The 22854-nt window shown below is 39.0% G+C and overlaps 1 protein-coding gene across 2 annotated transcripts; it reads left to right on the forward strand.

Moving 5' to 3' along the window:
* The first annotated feature begins 1617 nt into the window (after positions 1-1617).
* serpinb6 (serpin family B member 6) lies at positions 1618-17267 on the forward strand. Of its 2 annotated transcripts, none has more exons than XM_012964561.3 (7): positions 1618-1725; positions 5322-5498; positions 6159-6296; positions 6384-6501; positions 6622-6764; positions 8577-8744; positions 15735-17267. In XM_012964561.3, the coding sequence occupies exons 2-7, from the start codon at positions 5331-5333 to the stop codon at positions 16137-16139; spliced, it is 1140 nt and encodes a 379-aa protein (XP_012820015.1). In that variant the 5' UTR covers positions 1618-1725; positions 5322-5330; the 3' UTR covers positions 16140-17267.
* Positions 17268-22854: the final 5587 nt, after the last annotated feature.

Consider the following 22854-nt stretch of genomic DNA (forward strand, 5'->3'; position numbering starts at 1 on the left):
TGTCTGCACAGACACATTGCAGGCAATCTTCTGTAAACATTTGGACTGGTTGCTTATCAGCCATGATATGTGTAACACTAATACCTAATTGGTATTACCTCAAGCCCAGTTGTATTGGGCACAAATCCAAGAAATTCTTGATTGGCACATGTTAGACTGGACTCTTTCTTCCTTAAAGGATAAGTAAACCTTTTATTTAAAAGTACCCTAAATTACTCTGCACAGCTCCCACAAAAATTTACCTTTCTCCCTGCCTGCAGAGCCCCATCCTCTTTTGCTTTTTGAGCACTCCTTCTCTCAGACTATGAAGACTTCAAAGAGGTGCCCAAGGGGGCATACTCACTGTCTCTGCTCCACTCCCCCTCTGGTTGCAGTTTTTGTGGCCAGTTTGTAACAGTGTATGCCCCACACCCCTGGTAGTTCTGCCCCTGTCTTTGAGGTTATCATAGTCAGAGAGAGGAATGATCAGAAAGCAAAAGGGAGCAGAGTTTTATGCTAGACAAAGAAGTCAGTAAAAGAGCTGCAGTTCAGCTGCTTGCAATAGAGAAACAAAATAAATCTGGATGCAGGGAGAAAGGTATGGTATTCTGGAGGCTAGTGTCATTTTAGAGTTTTTTTCTTTTAAAGGGTTTAGTTATTCTTTAACACAGGAAAAGAAAACATCTTCCTTCTACAACTAGGTACCCAATCTAACTCAGAAACTAAAGGTTATTAAAACCTTTACTTGGGTACAGATGTTTATATTACAGGGGTTTAAAATGAATCAGGATGAATCAGGTCACCATTACTGCAGAATGCGCATTTATAGCTACACTCTATGGCCAGTTAAAATGGAGCCACAAACCTGCTTCCCTGCAGCTGTGTTGTGAATTTCACAGCGGAACCGGGTGAGAGTCACTTTATCCGCAAATATCACTTCCCTACCATACAGTCAACACACAGGTTGCGGTTCAGTTCCGAAATCCTACTCATAATTTCATAATTGTATTATCATATGTTGACCAATACTGAATGTATAAGTTTTCAGGCTGTTATTTGTACTGCAGATTATTTTTCTGCATAATGTAAATATTAATGTTTGAGAATATTTGAATGCCTTTATTTGGCTATGTTTAAAAAATCCCAATAAAAATTATTGAAACTATAATTTCATAATTGTAAAGAACAGAGTTTATTGCGTTGGGCTCCTAACTCAATAACTGCATCATTTTGTCAACCAGTTCACAAGAATGAAAAAATACACCTGTACCATTGCATGGCTACACACAAGAGCTTTGCGTCGCTCAGTCCAGGCGCAACATTACAGGAACGCCACATTGATGCGCACCAACCGGCATTCCCAATAATGTTCCCTACAGGGACGGGCGTGATTATAACGCACTGACTAGTGACACGTTTTCCAGATGCACCGAGCGCAGAATTAAAAAAGATAGTTGAATAAAAACTATGTCTGTCCGCTAATAAAACAGTCATTAACAACATCATTGCCTGAAATAGTTAACCAGGCGAGGCCAGACTGCAGCACCAGAAGAAAAGCATTTTTGCAGCATAAGTCAGAGATACAGTGACAGCTTCCTGCCATGATCATCCCATCCCACCTCGCCACGCCACGCCCACTGGGCCAGGCCCAGCCCCCTCCTCCTATAGGAAACTACTCGGTGGTAACATACACACAGCGTAGGGAGCAGCAGGTACCTTCTCTGTTATACACAACTTTGCAAGCAGGTAAGCTGCTAGTCCCGTACATTTCTATGTAGTTGGCAGATTGTGTAGCAATAGATGTGTCACTTAAATGTGTGCGGCTCATCAGTCTTTGAATTTGTTCTTAACACAGCATTACACAGCATTTAATTTCCATGCTGCCAGTTCATAATTGCCTTGTGTTACTGTTTTCCTGTTTTCTGTTTAAGAAGTGTGTTATGAAAAGTGTGCGCTTTACAGGCTGTTGGCTGTCAGTACTATTTACTGAAGTGCTGCTAATTGCTGTGCCTTGCATGCCCTGTGGCTAAATGAGGACTCAAGAGCATTAAAGCCCTGGTAGCATTCATTATTTAATCCTTTTAATTTATATTTGTAAAATAGGTCAACCTCTGGGAGTTTTGGGGCAACTAAAACTTCAGCCCAATGTGACCCACTATGTGGTGACCTGACTATCAGTGTTTGACCAGCTTTACTAAATGCTGTTACAGAACAGCTGTTATCCTTTGGTACATTAGTTACCAGGGATGCACCAAATCCAGGATTCGGTTCAGTATTCGGCCAGGATTCAGCCTTTTTCGACAGGGTTCAGATTCGCCCAAATTGAATCCAAATCCTAATTAGCATATGCCAATTAGGATTTGGAAGGGTTAAGGTTGATGCCACACGAGGCGTAGGGCTGAAATTTTCGGCAAGCGGAAAAACGCTTGCCGAAAATTCAGCCCTACGCCTGCTACTTGTGCCTGCACCGAATGAATGAGATACGCTCGGGTGCAGGCACATGTAGCCGATATACGCATGAAAACGCGAGAGAATGCAAAGTCTCGCGTTTTCATGCGTATATCGGCTACATGTGCCTGCACCCGAGCGTATTCCATTCATTTGGGTGCAGGCACAAGTAGCAGGCGTAGGGCTGAATTTTCGGCAAGCGTTTTTCCGCTTGCCGAAAATTTCAGCCCTACGCCTCGTGTGGCATCAACCTAAAGGTCACCGCCTGAACATGGAAGTGGGATATTTTTTGCCGCGTGCGCAGCGATATTTAACCCTTCCAAATCCGAAATAGCCAAATTCTGCTAATTCGGATTCAGTTCAGTATTCGGCCACATCCTTTACGATGGGTTCAGCCAAATCTGAAAAACTGGGTTCGGTACATCCCTATTGGTTACTTTTCAAAATTGTCAGTACCAGCAATTTACATGGACTTGTGGGAAAGGAGGTTCAGGCATATTTTCACGTGCGCTAGAGCATGGCCAACATAACATCCTATGTGCCATTGCACTTAGAGACAGTGACTTAAATAATAAACTAGAAAATATAAAACAATAAAAAAAGAAGTGAGTAGCTGTGGTGTATAATTTAAAAACAGTACATTTTGTAAAGGTGAACTACACCTTTAGGTGTCAGCGTAGTAAATAGATAGTGTAATAGTGTAAACGACACTGTCTGGCAAGTAGAAAAGTAGAATTGTAACAATTTGGGTGTGGCACAGCCCACACATAATGGTCAGCATTCCAAATGTGCAGCAAATCAAGCAGAGCATGCAAGTTAAGGAAAAACAGTGCCCATGTCATAATACCCATATTTCTTATGTTTGTTGGGACTGCATAAGGCTCATCTCAAACAATCCATTGCCCTCTGCAAAGAAAGAGTTCATTACATTTCTGATGGATAATCTTGTTATCTTTATTTCACTTGCACATTGTTCCTTTCTATTTCCTTGTTGTTGATTAACCAGAATTATTACAGAGGCCATAAGATATTTCTTTTGGGATTATAATCACCCAGGGAATCCCTGTTTATTTTGAAGGGCTAATGTAGTTAAAATGGATAGTTTTTAGAATTCATATAAAATATTAGCAGATTACAATACATGTAAATGTTTAATTTTTGCATCTGCCCTTTCTTTGGAGAATGCAGTGCACTTAAAATTATATATCACGATCCCTTGGAAATCACTGCTATGGGGATGTATCCTGTAGTAGAAGGATTCTTACCCTATAAGTCTGTATGTAGGAACTAGGGGTCTCTGGTTAGAAACAAAGGAGCTGTAATTGATGCTGCCATTTCAACCAAATTCATATGCAGCTTGGAAGTGAGGGGATTTTTTGAGTTAAAGAAAAACTGTGGCCAACTTCAGTATTCAGTATTTTTCCCACTAACAAATCCTTAGGCAGGTATTAAAGGAGAAGGAAAGGCTAATAAAAAGTTAATCTCAAGGTGCAGGCATACCTTCAGTTGTCTCAATAGTGCCCTTAAGTCTCCCCATATTTCACCTGTTCAGATGATCAGAAGCCAAACAGGAAGAAAAAATGCTGAGGTGTGTAAAGAAAGTTCCCATAATGCATCACTCCTGCACTGAGACCGAGACCAAGTGAACATGCTCAGTTAGACTATGAGTCAGCTTCCTGCTGATTGGCTCAGATCGACATTCCTAAGGGGGAGTTCTTGGCATTCTTGAGGGAGGGGGGAGCAGGAGAGAGCAGAGAGCTGCGTGTCTCTGGCACACGAATTACAGACACAAGGAATCTTTTGACAGAGAAGTCAGTGCGGCGTTTCTGTGAGTGCTTATGGCTGTATTTACATAGACCTTTCTGATAAAGCTTACTTAGTTTTTACCTTTCTTACTCCTTTAAATAGAAGTTTTGAGTTAAGCTGTGCAAACACAGCTCAGATTGTTTAGTGAGGTCCTACATGCACATGCAACCTGTGGACCTCCTTCTGGGCTCCCCTGCGGACATGGGACATGTTCATAACTGGATGACCTGGAATAAGTGTTGTATCTGTTGGTGGCCAAAATTTTTCACCAGATACAGGATTCATAATGGTTTGCAACAGTTAAGGGAATCAACATGACTTCAATGAAAATGGTTTCTGCTCAGTTGAGTTAGGCTAGTGCCACACCCTACAGATTCTTGGACTGTGGATAAATGCAGCCCAACAATCCACCCCTACACTTCTAACATCTTTTTGATGTGCCTGCACCTGGAGCCACTGTCTTGATGAAGGCACACAAATCTGATTTCCGCTTCAATATGCATATTCAAACATATCCATGCAAATATCCCCTCTGGGTGCCTGCACCCGGCCCAATGCAGTCTCTCCATTTGCTTAAAAAAATAACAAAACATAGATTTTTCATGACTTACACAATAGGCACAAGCCCTATTAATTGACCTCATGTAAAACATGGGGATATATTGCCCATTTAATTGAGCACATTTGGGTGAAACATGCACCTCTGATGTATGAAGCAACAAGAGTGGGCAGTGCATTGAGCATTGACTTCCATTTCCTTAAACTATTATTGTTCAGGTGCAATAAGGAATTTTTATGTTTACCTCCTGGTCAAGGCAGGTAGTAGCTACAGTACTTCATTGCCCCTGAGTACATTGCACCTCATGCACAATAGAGATACTCCCGGCACATTGTAGCATGGTGCAAGTATAGATGCGTAGAATAAGGGGCTGATGTTTTGTGTATTGAATTTGAATTGGTACAAATCTGCACCCATTTAAGCTCCTAACGCTGCTCCTACAAATAGTAAATTATCACTCTGGGGTGATAGTTTCATATTACTAAATATTACAGTGTTAATGTATCATTTGATTTTTTTTCCATAATAGGACTGAACAATGGATTCCCTAAGTGCAGCTAATGGCACATTTGCCATCAATTTCTTAAAAAAAATAAATGAAAGTAATAAAACCGGCAATATATTTGTGTCTCCACTGAGTATCTCATCAGCTCTGTCCATGGTTCTTCTGGGTGCTAAAGGCAACACTGCTACTCAAATGTCTCAGGTATGTTTTGTCTCATGCTACTCTGCCTCTTTTGCTCATAATAACTCATGTTCTGGATAATGTTATCTATATTAAGGTTTATCTAAATGTGATGAAAATTTTTTTATTTTTAAGACATTTGATTTTTTTGTCCTTTTTCTAATTTTTTTTTTATTTGAAACCCTAATCTCAGTTCCTGGTTTTTAGTACTATATCTTAAAAAGAATCTTAAATAGTTATTAAAAGAATTGGCAATATTTGACTATGAATTTCCATTGTCCATTAATGAATTCAAAATAAATGTTTTGGTTTCTTCCAAGTGAAACTAAGATAACCATATATGAGTAATATTTAATACAAACTGTACTGATTGGTAATGACCAGCAAGCAGTGTACAGTGTTGGTAGAGGGCCCGGTGAGGTTCTGACTGATGCGCATGTGTGCAAAATCCATAATCTTGCCCAGGCTTTGCAGGATAGGTTGGAGGCCAGCATGGTAACTACCATCCTCCCACCTATGACAATATGTTGTTCTGATAATTAATACAACAAGTGACTGTACATTCACTAAAAAAGGCATCCTACAATGATTTTAATTTGCCTTGTATTGTCTAACTACATCCGCCCCATTAAAACAATAGAATTGACATGTTATTAATGAAATATCATCTTTTCTCAACAGGTTCTCAAACTGGACAAAGTAGATGATGCCCACTGTAACTTCCAATCACTTATATCTGAAATCAACAAATCAGGCACTAATTACCTCTTAAGGACAGCCAACCGTCTGTATGGGGAGAAATCATACACATTCCTTGAGGTAAGTATAAAGTGAACAAATATATGTATTTTTTCTTAAATAATACAAAAAAAACATATTTCAAATAATTCTGTTTTTAATTTACAGGAATTCCTAGGATCAACTCAGAAGCATTACCATGCAGACCTAAAAGCAGTTGATTTTAGTAGAAAGGCAGAGGAATCCAGAGGTGAAATCAATGAGTGGGTGGCACAAAAAACTGAAGGTGAGTGGCATCGTTCTAGAAAGCTTTTTTTTTTTTTTTTTTCATCTGTCAGTGGTTTTCTGTTTATTTTCTGGAGGAAATAATAGTGAGTAATTTTTTCTGTTGTATTTATCCATTCAGGAAAAATAAAGGACCTGTTGTCTAGTGGTAGTGTTGATTCACTCACTAGATTGGTTCTTGTGAATGCAATTTACTTTAAAGGGAACTGGGCAAATAAATTTAATCCGGACCATACTCATGAAAGCCCATTTCGACTCAATAAGGTATGTGCTCAAATTTACTATTTATAGCTGTTTGTTTTGTGAATAATCCATGTTGTTATTGAAATTTACTTTAGAACTAGGAACTTCATAAAAGAATGCAATTTGGCTTACATGAAAAGAGGCAAACAGCTCTTTTTACATAATACACTCAACTACAAAATGATTACACAGCTTTGTATGTACCGTGGCAACTTAAATCGTGGGCCAATACCACTTTTTCATTAATGGGCCATGTCATTTAGATTGTCACAGTTCACTGAAAGGCCCACAGGAACTTTGTTTCCTGAACAACTTCTTTGTGACAGCGCAAGTTTTCACTTAAATAAATGGGGGAGTAGCTGCCATCAACCAAGGACACTTTGACTGTCACAATTCTTCCTGAGAGAACTGCAGTTGTCAAAACACAGACACTTACTAAATGTGGGCAAATCTGCACCTGCATAGTGACTGCCAGACAGAATTTGTCTTTGCTCAGTCAGCAGCAGCAACAAGAATAATTAAAGCAGAAATGTGATTGGTTTCTTAGATTACTGCCCACTGTTGGAAAATGAGCCTCATTGTCTAGGCCAGTGCTGTCCAACTTCTACGGTGCCGAGGGCCGGAATTTCTCTAGCATACATGGTGGAGGGCCGCTAATGGAAGCCAGTTTTGACCACTCCCCTTTTTGAAGCCACACCCACTTCAAACCACACCTATTTTATCACAATGGTGGTAACACAGCAAAATCCCAAATGCTTGGTCCTTACTGTGGGGATATCAACCATCATTCCATATGCCTCCTCCTCCCCTGTGGATAGCAGAGCAACCCCCAGTACATAATTACACACCTTAGGGACCATTTAATGGCTATTTCCAACTGCTAACAAACTCCCACAACAAACCCCTGCCAGGTTCACCTCCCACAAGCAGCATAGGGCAAGCAGAGTATGGCACACACAGGCAGCACTCTGCCTGTCCTATGCTGTCTGTGTGTGCCATACTCTGCCTGTCCTACCCTGCCTATGTGTGCCATACTCTGCCTTCTCTATGCTGCCTCTGTGTACCATACTCTGCCTGCCCTACCCTGACTGTGTGTGCCATACTCTGCCTGCCCTACCCTTCCTGTGTGTGCCATACCCTCCCTGACCTATGCTGCCTGTGTGTGCCATACTCTACCTGCCCTATGCTGGCTGTATGTGCCATACTCTGCCTACAGTACCTATGTCTGAGGTGTGAAGAAGTGAACAATGGGAGTGATTACAGCCTGAGCCTGAGGTGTGAACACTGCAGGGGGTGAACCATGCAGGTATTAAAAGGTGTGAAAAACACAGGGGATTACATATTTAAACAATACAGAGGGATTACAGCCTGAATCTGAGGTGAGAGCCATGCAGGGGGCCAGTTAATCTCAGTACTGATACCATTTAATGCTTACTCAAAGGTAAGCCATCAAAGCAGCCAGACAGGTGGGGGGCCACACAGAGGGGGGTCGCGGGCCGCCAGTTGGACAGCACTGGTCTAGGCCATGGTCCTTCAAAGCTTATTCAATTTGAGGCAACAAGATTCTGTCACAAGCCAGTCACAAAACCAGGAATATATGTTCATTTACCCATTCTTACTGGATCCTTTTGAAAACAAACATATTGTCAGAATTCCAGTTTAACATGGACTTGACTGAAAACTGGTGTTTCTTTCTGCTATGGGCCCTTACTGTATAATTAATGTTGGCATCTACTCATAAATTGATAAGCTGTAGCCTCTGAGCCATTCACTGCTGAATTTGTGTAATATTACATTTTTAATGATCTGTATTAAATATATTCTGTTTTGTAGAATGAAACCAAGCCTGTGCAGATGATGTTCAAAAAAGCAAAGTTCCCAATGACCTATATAGGAGAATTGTTCACCAAGGTTGTAGAAATACCCTATGTTGACAATGAGCTTTCTATGATTATATTGCTCCCTGATGATATTAATGATGGCACCACTGGATTGGAAGCGGTAAGAATCTTTTTCATTGCTGTAAAGTAATTATACAGTAGCATTAAATCCAGAAATGCTGCTCTGATCTGTTTCAGCACAAGTCCTGTTCATGAGTAGGCCCTTTACCTAATCATGTTGGTAAAGAAATATACTGCTCCTTTAAGAAAATGAAGGGAGTATATATTGAGTTCAGTTTACAGGTTTGATAAATTGTTATAATGTTGTATTTGTTAACCTCTTATTTTCCCCTCCCCACTAGGAGGCAAAAACACAAAGCAAGAGGTCCTCTGCACTCACCCGTTATGTCAAAGTGGCTTTGATTTAGTTGGCCAGCTTAAAGTGTATTGCAATATATGAACTAATAATCCCTGGTTTGCTTAAAGGGGAGGGTATTTCTTGGTAGCTTAATGTACAGAATGTCTTAATGCTATATATATATATATAGTGATAATAATGGGAAAGTGCAGAGAGTGTTTATGTCTATATGAATGTTGTGGTCACAGCCTCAGTGCACCCCGGCCTAATGGTTTAAAATTTAGTGGTAAACACAACTCTGATTTGGTGTTTGGATGGTGGAAGACACATCCTGCTTGCATATATTATACACATGGTACTATGGGAATTAAGATAATAAGCTGAAACTGGGTCTAGGATGTAAAATTCAAAATACTGATATGGGATCCCTTATCCGGAAACCTGTTATCCAGAAAGTTCCATAGGCCATAGACTCCATTATAAGCAAATAATCCTAATTTTTATACATTATTTTCCTTTCCTCTGTAATAATAAAACAGTCCCTTGTATTTGATCCCAACTAAGATATAAATAATCCTTATTAGAGGCAAAACAAGCCTATTGGGTTTATTCCATATTTAAATGATGTTTAGCAGATTTAAGTTATGGAGATCCAAATTACAGAAAGATCCCTTATCCGGTAAAATACCAGGTCCTGAGCATTCTGGATAACAGGTCCCATACCTGTACACTTATTTCTCCACTAACTCGCAAACCATGACAGGGAGAAGAAAATTCTTACAGACTGTAAGGCCCCCTCACATAAACAACCTCCTGTTGCAAATATAAAAGGCTAAAGTCTAAATAAATAAGTTCTTAGTTATATAAGGGGCTATACAATATATTCTCTAAATCTTTATTCACCTGTAGGTCCTTCCAGCAGACACAAAGTTATCAATACAAGAACTAACTGCTATCAAATAGTCATGTGGTCACCTTATAATTTAAAAGAATAAGTTTAGGCAAATATTCTGAAAAAATAGAGACCCCAAAATAATGCTAAATTAATTCCTGACAGCTTCCTTCCATGTTTAAATATATTTATATTTCGTCTTGATCTGAGGATATTAGAGGCATTGTTTTACATCTAAGTGTGTTTAGTTCCTACTTTCTTAAGAACTGGAGTTCATTCGTGATGTACCTATATCAATTTTGGAATGCAAATTGGCAACTGCACTTATATTGCCAAATCCCAGTTTTAAAATCAAGAAGAAACACTGGAATCCACTTTTTTGAACATGTGAGATCTGTAAGAGCTTTACTTTGTATTTTTTGACAGCTTGAAAAGGAATTAACCTATGAGAAGTTTTTGAAATGGACAAATCCTGAAATGATGGATATAACAGAAATGGAACTGTCATTGCCTAAATTTAAGCTGGAGGATGATTATGATCTGGAATCATTTCTAAGTACCATGGGAATGTCTGATGCCTTTGACCAGAGGAGAGCAGACTTCTCTGGAATGAGCAGTGCTAATGATCTATTTCTGTCTAAAGTTTTGCACAAATCATTTGTTGATGTAAATGAAGAGGGCACAGAAGCTGCAGCAGCTACAGCTGCAATAATGATGCTTCGTTGCGCAATGATTATACCAAGAATTGTGTGTGACCATCCTTTTCTGTTTTTTATTCTGCACCGACCAAGTCAAAGTATTCTGTTCTGTGGTAAATTTGCCTTACCATAAATTATAATAGCACTTACATAAGGTCCACCCATTCATACCTTACTGTGAAATTGAATGCCCAATACCTGATTTTTTTTTTTTTTATTTAATTGTATTGTCTCCTATGCAAATGTTTGTGATCAGTGCAAATTATTTAGCAGTTTAAATTAAAAAGAATTAACGTGTCTTATGATTTCTTCATTTTAATATGTAAAACACTCTGGTTTCCACCTATGCTCCAAAAACATAACCGGCAGGTTATTGACTCCCAATAAAATTGAACATATTGTGTGTGATAGCGAAAAGTGGGGCAGATACTGATGTGAATAATGCATAGTAAATGTAATGTGTTAATGCTATATACAGTGGCTTGCAAAGTTTAAGTGGCCCCCTTAAACTTTTCCACATTTTGTCACATTACAGCCACAAACATGAATCAATTTTATTGGAATTCCACGTAAAAGACCAATACAAAATGGTGTACACGTGAGAAGTGGAACAAAAATCATACATGATTCCAAACATTTTTTACAAATAAATAACTGCAAAGTGGGGTGTGCGTAATTATTCAGCCCCCTTTGGTCTGAGTGCAGTCAGTTGCCCATAGACATTGCCTGATGAGTGCTAATAACTAAACAGAGTGCACCTGTGTGTAATCTAATGTCAGTACAAATACAGCTTCTCTGTGACGGCCTCAGAGGTTGTCTAAGAGAATATTGGGAGCAACAACACCATGAAGTCCAAAGAACACACCAGACAGGTCAGGGATAAAGTTGAGAAATTTAAAGCAGGCTTAGGCTACAAAAAGATTTCCAAAGCCTTGAACATCCCACGGAGCACTGTTCAAGCGATCATTCAGAAATGGAAGGAGTATGGCACAACTGTAAACCTACCAAGACAAGGCCGTCCACCTAAACTCACAGGCCGAACAAGGAGAGCGCTGATCAGAAATGCAGCCAAGAGGCCCATGGTGACTCTGGACGAGCTGCAGAGATCTACAGCTAAGGTGGGGGAATCTGTCCATAGGACAACTATTAGTCGTGCACTGCACAAAGTTGGCCTTTATGGAAGAGTGGCAAGAAGAAAGCCATTGTTAACAGAAAACCATAAGAATTCCCATTTGCAGTTTGCCACAAGCCATGTGGGGGACACAGCAAACATGTGGAAGAAGGTGCTCTGGTCAGTTGAGACCAAAATGGAACTTTTTGGCTAAAATGCAAAACGCTATGTGTGGCGGAAAACTAACACTGCACATCACTCTGAACACACCATCCCCACTGTCAAATATGGTGGTGGCAGCATCATGCTCTGGGGGTGCTTCTCTTCAGCAGGGACAGGGAAGCTGGTCAGAGTTGATGGGAAGATGGATGGAGCCAAATACAGGGCAATCTTGGAAGAAACCCTCTTGGAGTCTGCAAAAGACTTGAGACTGGGGCGGAGGTTCACCTTCCAGCAGGACAACGACCCTAAACATAAAGCCAGGGCAACAATGGAATGGTTTAAAACAAAACATATCCATGTGTTAGAATGGCCCAGTCAAAGTCCAGATCTAAATCCAATCGAGAATCTGTGGCAAGATCTGAAAACTGCTGTTCACAAACGCTGTCCTCCTAATCTGACTGAGCTGGAGCTGTTTTGCAAAGAAGAATGGGCAAGGATTTCCGTCTCTAGATGTGCAAAGCTGGTAGAGACATACCCTAAAAGCCTGGCAGCTGTAATTGCAGCAAAAGGTGGTTCTACAAAGTATTGACTCAGGTGTACACCACTTTGTATTGGTCTTTCACGTGGAATTCCAATAAAATTGATTCATGTTTGTGGCTGTAATGTGACAAAATGTGGAAAAGTTCAAGGGGGCCGAATACTTTTGCAAGCCACTATAAATAACCTTTTTTTTAAAAAAAAAAAAAAAGTAATTTATATAAATAAGGACTCCCATGTTACCATATTAAGACTACCACCTTAAGACCCACTAATGCCTCTAAGCAGGATATTTTTTTGTATTTTTGCAGGGGAACAAAAGTCTGCATATAAAAATGACTTCTGTTTTACAGAGCTGCTGTGCCATTTTCCACATATAGCAGTCTAAATGGGCTACACCCCCCGAAGCCCAAATTCATCTTGCTGGTTCTCTGCCATAACCCTCCTCCAACCCAACCGTATTTAGCTATTTAAGAGCTATATCTTATTTGGAATGATGCTACTAGATTTTGGGTGTGGTAGAGCAGCCCTATGCCATATAACTAACACATATATATATATATATATATATATATATATATATATATATATATATAATGATGTAACTTGAGGCTTAGGTTTACTCATCATACCAAGTTATTGCCTCAGAAACAAGTTCATGTGCCTGTTCAAGCTGTTTCTTGGGTAGAAGGGGAATAATACAACTCAAATTCCCTCAAGGCAGACAAAAATTTTGGTAAGTTAAAATTTGTTTGGGGCATTTTTTTTTGTATGGACATGACACTTTTTCTTTATGTGATGTTGTACCTTCATTGTAAGTGGGGAATATAGGAAGTCACCATCCTATGTTGGGAGACATTTTTGGAAACATTTAACAAATTAGAGAACAGTGCCTTGCAAATATGACTGGAAAGCACACAAAGTTTATTCAGCGCTCATACTGGTATTCCACTGATATTATATATTCTTGATAGCAGCTGCCTTTCACTGTCCAGTTCCCTAAAATTCTTTAAAGAAGCACCAAACAGATACCATGATGTAGTACCCTTAATTAATTATAATAAACTGCCAATTGCAACAAATTGTGTCATGCTAATTTTATAAACATGTTTAGAAAGCATCATGGCACTTTTCTAAGCATCTTTTTATGAAATGAACGTGGCACAATTGGTTGCACTTGGTATTTTAGTAATGGTACAGCACCATAGAATCTGTTTTGCTCATATGACTGTTGTCTCACGCTTTTTCACTGCTTTGGAAAATTCCACACTTGATACTTATTTTCGTTAGGGCAATGGCCCACAGGGAGATTAGTCGGCCGTAGGTATATCTCTGCTACTGCAGGCAACTAGTATCCCTGAAATGCCTTCCGACTGGGAATAAAGTGACTTACCAGTGAGAAGGTATATGTGCTTGTTAATTTTCTGTTGTCGTCTAAAGGTGGGAAGGCATTTTGGGGAGATTAGTTGTGACAGTAGCAGAGATTTAACTGCAGGTAACTAGTCCCCCCATGGTCCATGGCCCTTAAGGCTCCAAAAAGAATGAGAATGCATATATTTGATAATAAAACTAAAATACTCTGAACAAGAAACCAATTGCACAACAGTCGATGTGAGCACTGCTTACCTTTTGTGTGCCATATGCATTCAGAAAAGAAAAGGGGCAGCTTGATGATCCTTCAGCTTAGGCGAAGCAGGGCTTCACAACACAAATTAAGGGAAGCAGGCACTTGCAAAATCCAAGACTCTGGGCCTTAGTTCAATTTACAGAAGCAATTTAACATGCTGCATGACAGAAGCTCTTAATCATAGCCTGTCAGCCAAAGGTCTTGTTACATGGGGGCTGAAGTTTCTGCATATGTTTTGATAAACTTCCTTATATTGCTTTTCTCAAACACGGCTTGTTCTTTGAAAAATGAACCTCCTTTATTTTAGTTTACATTGGGTCTGGAAGTCACAGTATCATCATTACTTTTTAAAATTATAAGTGAACTATGTGTATGGCTAAAACACTTCTGTTAATTGTAATAATTCTAAAAGTGTTCTTCAGCTTCTTTCATGCCTCTTCATAGCATCAACTCAAGGCAAAACTACTGAAGAATTTATTTGGTAAGAATTTATCAACCAGTTGGTAAAGCCTGCTCTCTGGGAAATCATTAGTTATTTTATTGATAATTGCCCCCTCAGTTTATTGTGACATTTCAATATGTGCAAGGCATTGCTGGAGTCCATTTATGAATGGCAAACACTGAAATGCGGTATGGGCAGCCTTAAGTGTAAATAAGACTTCCACAGACTGGAAAAAAGGTGACTAGCATAGAAAGGTGTGACCAGCAAAATAGATTGCCTGGAAAATGAAAGCAGTTAAAAGCAAGACATTAAACATAAAGACCATCCATAATGGGGTCCAGCAATTCATTCCCATATTCTGGACATGCATATGAATCTGTGAATATGGTTAATTTACTAATCAAGGTAGAAATAATAATATACATTGCATTTTCTTAGAACTTACACAGAAATCAAGATGAAATGTGTGCTATAAATTATGTTGATAAATTCTTAATCAACCATTCAAATTTTTGCTTTTTAATATTAAATGTTTGTTTATAACAAAAATTAATTGCCCTTGATTTCATTTTACTTGAACCTCTATTAGTACCCCTTGTCTGCTAAAGCTGAGGGTCATGTTTTCTGTTCTTAATAGTGTTAATATAGTTGCCCCTAGCAATCATATTTCATTTGAGCCTTTTAAATGTGCCTTAGGTGCAGGGTAACCTTATATTTAACACCCACCTTTAACAAGGTGTTGAGAACAGTGTTTTTGCATGTTGCACAGTTTTCATTTTTTCTTTTGAACTGAATCATGTGGTACACCTATGTCCTGTCTGCAACAAGGATGCAACTCAACCTATCTATTGCTCAATTTGTCTAAAGCACATTATGCATTATAGGGAAAAACCATGGTGGATTGTAATGATCTTTGCACCTTGCCTGCTCTTACCTATTGAGGCCCAAGAGGTTATTTAAAAATAATGTATTTTATCGAATGTGATAGCCTTATTCCAAATAATATGTAGTTATGATTTTCCATTTTACAAAGGCCTTTAGTGCTACTACTTATGTACAATTGAACGAAAGGAAAGTTTGGCTAAAAGGAAGAGCTGTATTTTTCATTTAACAGGGAGAGCTGTACACACCTTCCTGTTGCAGAGGGTCATGAAACTAGATTGCATTTGTTTATTCTAGGCAATTATTATTGAGGAATAAAAAAATATATATTTTCTTCTCAACATAATTAGTTCCAAATGAATCTAAGATAATCTAAAAGTATTTTTTTCCTTTGCTTCACAGCTTGAACAATCCTTAACCCATGAGAAGTTTTTGGAATGGACAAACCCAGAAATCATGCATAAATCTGAAATAGAACTTTCTCTACCTAAATTTAAGTTAGAAGACGAGTATGACCTAAAGTCTGTTCTCAGCAGCATGGGGATGCCAGATGCCTTTGACCTGGACAAATCTGATTTGTCAGGGATGTCTGGCAATATGGATCTGTGTCTTTCTAAAGTGATGCACAAATCCTTTGTGGAAGTGAATGAGGAGGGGACCGAGGCAGCCGCGGCAACTGCTGTAGTAGTGATGCTTCGTTGTGGTAGATTTACTACCAGAGTCACTTGTGACCACCCATTCCTTTTCTTTATCATGCACAGGCAAACCCGCAGCATTCTGTTCTTTGGCAGATTCTCTTCACCCTAAAGATCAGTTTGCCATGAATATGATGCTTCATGATCTCTTATATACAAGAAATCTGTGTAAATTTTAAAATATGATGGATGCTTATGTGTTTTTTAAGTACTTTTACTCTTTTGCAACTGAATGCATAAATATTTAAGACATTTTACTCTATTCTATTAGGGATGCACCGAACCCACTTTTTTGGGTCCGGCCAAACCCCCGAACCCACCCTGATGGATTCTGCCGAATCCTAATTAGCATATGCTAATTAGGATCAGGAAGGGTTAAAAGTTGCTGTGCGCGGCTAAAAATCCCCCCCTAAAATGTAATCCTTTCTGAACGCTAATTAGCATATGCTAACTAATGCTAATTTGGATTCGGTTCGGCCAGGGCTGTGGATTTGGCTGAAACCGAATCCATAAAAAAAAGGCTAGATTCGGCCCGAATCCTGAACCAAATCCAGGATTCGGTGCATCCCTAGTTCCTATATAGTCATATCTTAAACTCAACCAGTTAGACTTATGCTGTACCCCTCACTAAAGGTACCAGGAATAGAACTCTCATGTTGTTTGACTCAAGTATACTAGGAAATGCTTTGCAGGTTTATTTGGCATATTAGGTAGCAAGTTCATAATATGAGCAAAAGGCTTTTATTTATAACAAAGGCAAATATTTTCAACATATTTTACTAACAAATACACTGTATATACAAAAATGTAGCTTTTTTTTGTTTACAAAAGTATAAGTAAGATAACTGTAAAGGAGGATCTTCAGTTTGAAATTACAGCAGCTGTCTGGTTGATAGGGTCCAGTTTGCCCTAGCAACCAGGCAGTGGTTCTACTAAAAAACTGGAATATGAATAGGAGAGGGCCTGAATAGAAAGGTAAGTACTAAAATGAAATTGAAGTCTTGCAGATCAATAGTTCTTTGGCTGTCTGGGTCAGTGATAGAAGTGGCATAAAAAGAATGAAAAAAATGAAAGACCAATGTAAAAGTTTCTAGGTCATTTTATAACAAAATGTTAATGTAAAGATGAGATTACTCCTTAATTGTGTGGTCAGAGTTACTAAGAAAAAGGTTTTTTTCACTGAAAGTGTCTTGTGTTGCTTTTTTATGACATGAATAAATAACTGAAACCTTTGTGCACAGTTTCATTGTTTTAAATTGTTTAATTGTGCTTGCATGGTTCTATTGTACAGTGTGTTCATTCAGGGATCAGGTGGGAAATGCGGGCCGGGGAGTAAAGAACTATACTGGAGCTGCAGCTCCCATACTTTAATGACTTGTACTATTTGAGGTAGTACTAAACCCAAAAAATGAATATAGCTTAAAATGCCATATTTTACATACTGAACGTACTGCACCAGCTAAAGGTTTATCATCTCTATAACAGGAAATAAGGCCTTCAAACTTGACATAGGAGCTTCCCATCTTGGATTCTGTTATAGGTGTCATTGACACTCGCATGCTCAATGTGCTCTGAGCAGCTGTTGGGAAGCTAATGGGTTGTTGCTAATTTCACTGGTTTTAATAATCTGTATTAATTACTAATCAGCTTTATATTGTGATATTTATATTCTGTATAAACTGTATATTGTGGGTCAGTCCCTAAGCTCAGTAACTGACAGGCCATAGCATGTGCAGTGAATTAGCAGAAAAGAAGTTGGGAACTACTGGGGCATTTTCGGAGGCACAGAATTTCCCCGCTAAAGGGCTGTGATCAAAACATAAGGCACAACATTTCTGTCCTAATTTTTAAGTTAAGCTTTACTTCTCCTTTAAGAAAAAAGCAAAGCAGGGGGCATATTCATTAGAGTTTCACTGCCATACTTTTTTTATATTCTGCTCTTCATCCTTGGAATGTGTAAACTAATAAAAGTCTTTTGTAATTTCTTAACAGATCTTACAACTTGAATATCAGTATTGTTCATGGATTATGTTTTTGCTATTCAAATGAGCTTTGGGCTTGTTTCTTGTGGGTTTTCTGGGGTTAATTTTTTTTAATCTAAACCTACAGCAGTAATTTATTATGGTAATTGGGGCTTCATGGTAGCAGACCTGATTCCCTCCATTCCCCCACCACTCTTGCCTCTTTGGCACTCACACTGCCATATTGCTAGTGTAAAGCATGCGTGTGTGCTCCTCCACATTAAAAGAGAATTTTCAGTTAGAAATCAGAATTCAGTTGCCTCTATGGAGGCTGTGGACTTGTACCTTTATATAGTCATGGACATGTAAGTCAGTTGTCATGACTTATGTTTAACAAAATGAGTATGCAACATTATTCCTATTTGATATATACTTATGTGATACACTGGCCATGTTCCTGTGCATCACAAGTAAGAAGTATTTTAGAATACTCTATGGGGCATATTTATTATACAGTGTAAAAAAACACAATTCACGTAAAAAACAGTCATATTTTACATGTATTTATTTTTGAGTGATGTCCACCAGAACTTACACAAGGTCTGAAGTAGCGCAAAATAATGACTAAAAATCTATAGCGTTTCGATAGCGTAAAATAGAACACACCTTGATAAAATTACCACTTATTTTGCACAGCTTTTTACACAATTTTTTCAGCAAATTTCATCTTACACAGGATAATAAATAGGCACCTATAAGTGAATCATCAATTGGGTGAGATCATCAGTGCTGCAATAAAACGCAAGTTTCTTAAAACTGTGTTTTAATTGTTTATAGTCCAAAAGCAGGTAAAACAGTTTTACAACCCTAAGTGATAGATGGCTGGTTCAATAAAACCAAGGATTTCACAACAGACTTTAACCTTCACTTGGTCCTTATCTGATAAGTGGATGTAAAGAACTAAACATAGAGCAACACTAACTAAAAGTAATTAGCAACAGAAATGGAAACAGCAACATGAGTGGGAGACAACAGTCTGATACTGATGTTATGCAATATAAATCAAGAATAAGATGGACTTTATGCTATTTATTTTAGGGCTGATGTCAGACGTGGCATATTCTTGGCAAGCCGAAAAACGCTACAGTAGCAGGGCGTATTCTCGGCAAGCGCTTTTTGGTTTGCTGAGAATACGCCACGTCTGACATCTGCCTCAGATCAGGCTTTTGGCTTACCTAACAATCAGGAAGGATCCTTGATAGACTGCTGCCTAGGATCATACAAAACACAATATTTTTCAAGATTGCTAGTTGCATTTTTGAATACAGTTTTAAAATATATTAACCTTGGTATATTGATGTTTTTCTTTTATTTAAAATAAAACTGCCCAGCAGTATATATAAATCTGCCAGATAGAGTTTCCTTGCCCTGGTCAAAAGTGAATTTGTAGAAAATAGCATAATAAATGAGTCACCATGTCGCTCTATTATAGGGAATGTAATAAAAAGTGTTAAGTTAGTCAATGGTCTAATTACCTGTAGCAACCAAACACAAGGAATCATTTACTGGTTACCTGCTTAGAAACAAACATTGATTGCTAAGGGTTACTGCACTTGGGCAAACTTTGTGCCTTTATTTACATATGGAGGCTAGTGGGTCAAGGGTCATGGTTGGCCATCACTGCATTGCTTAGTGATGGAAATGGATGTTATAGGGACACTGATATTTTGCTAAGCCATGTCAATAAACCTTTAAAAAAAAAAAAAAAACAAAAAAAAAAAAAACAACCGCTGCCAGCTCTGCATTAACTGGACTGAAAGGTGTGATATTAATTAGTTAATAGTAAATAACATGATAAGATTGCAACACATGTTTATTTTGTTTGCTAGATTTTCATGGCCAAGACTGGGTGCTGCATTATTTGACTCTGCGATTGATGTTGAATTCAGCTCTGAATTGTAGTCCAGTAGGAGGAATGAATCAACTTGACACCAATTAAGTGGAGCCAATGTGCCTATGCCAAGTTTCCCTGTCTCTAGTACTACTCCTGTGGAGAAGGTACCCAGGTACACTTGATAAAGGGTATTAACCCGAAACATGTCGTGTTACCACTACCCATAATAAATGTTTTGCAGTTAATCTGCTGGAGCTTTTTTTTCCTATTTTTGGATTTTTGCAGTTGTATTTGGTTGCAGCACAGAGCAACAACTAGGAGCTAAAGCATTTTTCGTAAGTACTTTATACAAAGTTCACCAATAATTTTTCATTTTTGAAGGTACCCAGGTTTGTCTGGTTTTGAAATGTGGAAAAAGCCCCATGTGCCCTTATCCCACAGACACACATCCTCAGGACAAATATGGAGCCATGTTATGTTATTAACTAATAACATTATGTGCCCTCTATGGGAACATTAAAGTTCGCCCACAAGAATGCATTTATCAGATAAATGTTAATGTATGTGTGTAGAAACAATGTCAATTGATGTTTCATGTTCCCTTTACAAAACCGAACAATAGATTCCCTCTTTGTAGCTAATGGCGCCTTTGCTATCACTCCTTAAAGGGGATCTGCTAAATGTGTTTAATATGTGTAAGTAGTACACAAATTAAATGGATTTCAAAATGAATTGTGTCATTGTTTAACGATGTTTATTACAGCATTACAACAACTGCTCTGCTATAACCATAGACAGGCTTCCTGCTCAGAAACAGAATTGAGTAAATATTGTTAACATTACAAAAGCCATGAAGGCGTGAGATAGTTCTGACTGATTGCCTTGTGCAGATTAATAGGTTAACCATTTAGTGACATGCAGAGGGCACAGTTATGAGTATTACTGCTGGTAATCGTCAGATGACACACAGAGTGTTATCTTTGCCAGGGTACTTCACCAGGTAAAGAAGCTCCCCAACCCCCACTCCCTCATAGCCTGTTAATATCAGTTTAATCATTTACAGCATGTGTTTGCTAAAATGTACCTGTACTGGTTCTGGCTGGTGTTTCCAGGGAGAGAGGTGGCAGCATCACTCTTGGGGGGTGTCTTTGATGATTAACATAATACCGGTAGGGTGGTAACCCAATCTGCACTATGCCACCCATTTTTTCAATGTTCAGTAACCCATAAAACATCTTCCTAATGTCTGGTTTCATATAATCCCCCCTTCCCTTTAAAAACCATAACATAATATACTGTGTCAGTCTGATTTTTGAGTCAATAGTCAAAATTTGAATAGCCCCTGTCAGAAAAAACATTTTGTAAACCATCATTATTGTAAGTGTTTAGTTTTGAAGCTTCACACGATATAAACTGTGGATTAGCCCTGCTAAAACTCTCACCAATTTGCCCTCTGCTCTCTCTTTGTAGAGGATCTCCCAGACCAGGACTTGGCAGGGTGCAAATAAGTTCACACTGATCTGGTTCTGTGCATGATTTCCCTCTCTTGCATTGGCAGGCAAGAGTCAGCCAACTGGATTCATGAAATGCAAATGAAGCAGGAGAGGGGAGAAACGTGCAGAACCAACTCGGTATAAATTTCCTGTTAAGGTCGTCTGCAAGCTGGTGTTTGCTACCAAATATAGAGCAGAGCAGTGAGAGTTTTAGCAGTGCTGAGAAGGTGAACATCTCCTTTAATATTTTATGATCACCACTAGCATTATTTGCAGTGAAGTTCATTGTGATGGATATTGGCCTACACCTCAAAGCATCAGTCATATTTTGTAGAATACAGGAAAATTTACAAAATATTTTAATTAAAAATGTGCACTTATTTTAAAGTTTGTAAATTCAGTTTGTCAATGCTATTAAAGCAGTATATGTGTGTCTTTTACTATCCATGCATGGAAAACTGAAAGATTGTAGCAGTAGTGAGCCAAAATAGGAGCTGACTACTGAGCTTGAGTGTCCTCTTTACCGGTCTGTTAATAACAGTACATACTAGGCATTGTGGGAGTTTGAGTCTTGAGTTTGACTACTACCACCACTTTGTTTTATTGGTATACTGTATATAGCCAGGACCAGCACTGAAAGGTTAACAGGAATGGACATGTAGGGACCCATAGGGTTAAGCTCCCTATGGTGTTATCCCTTATCCTTATCTTATCTGTATTGTTATAGGGCAGAGCCCTCTGATATCAGGTTACTGTTATTAGGCTGCCCTCTATAGGTTTAGCCCAGGTTGACCACTCCCCTTGGCAGACTATATAGTGTCTTGCACAAGGAAGTGGCTTCCTCTTTTGGCTGCATGCTGTGTTCTGGACAGATCCCAACTGAGCCTGGACCAGAACATAGGCCCAGAAGCCATTTGTACCCTAGGGGACCACCTACCCTAGTGATAAGTCGGGGACAGTGCCCCGTGAACGAGGTAAAGCCAGCACAGACAGTTTCATTTATAGCACCCTCTAGGAGAGGTGATTGTAGTCAGACTATTTAGCAAGGGCAGTCTATAGCCCCAACCAGGAGTTTTAACAAAGGGTTTAGTCCACCCCGGCTCTGTAGTCGTTCTTTAGGGACCGGTTTTATTAGACGCCAGGTACCAGTGTTAGGAGCTCTCCCCTGGACCACAGTCGGCCGGAACACTCCCTTCTGAAAGGTCTATATCTCAGGTGTCAACTAATCCTCTGTGCATACTCCAAGTGGGTTATTCTGTGCCTAAGTGTCACCTTTGTATATTCCACGGTGATCACACATTTTATACTGCTGTGTCTGTGAGTATACCCTGCTGCACTATTAAGCTGTGCCTTTGTCCAATAAATTGTACTATAGTTCGTGAGCAAGAACCTTTCTGGCGTCCATTATTCCATCTGCACCACACAAGCTCTACCTAGTTGTAGTTCAACTACACCCTCAGCTCCATCAATACCTCCCAT

Source organism: Xenopus tropicalis, chromosome 6 (assembly GCF_000004195.4).
Source record: "Xenopus tropicalis strain Nigerian chromosome 6, UCB_Xtro_10.0, whole genome shotgun sequence".
NCBI classification, from domain to species: domain Eukaryota; kingdom Metazoa; phylum Chordata; class Amphibia; order Anura; family Pipidae; genus Xenopus; species Xenopus tropicalis.

Bases quoted from the DNA above. Each gene is read 5' to 3' on its own strand.
- serpinb6 (XM_012964561.3), top strand. From the start codon at position 5,331: ATGGATTCCCTAAGTGCAGCTAATGGCACATTTGCCATCAATTTCTTA. The intron at 6,297-6,383 runs GTAAGTATAAAG...TTTAATTTACAG, and splicing joins AATCATACACATTCCTTGAG to GAATTCCTAGGATCAACTCA. The intron at 6,502-6,621 runs GTGAGTGGCATC...TTATCCATTCAG, and splicing joins GGTGGCACAAAAAACTGAAG to GAAAAATAAAGGACCTGTTG.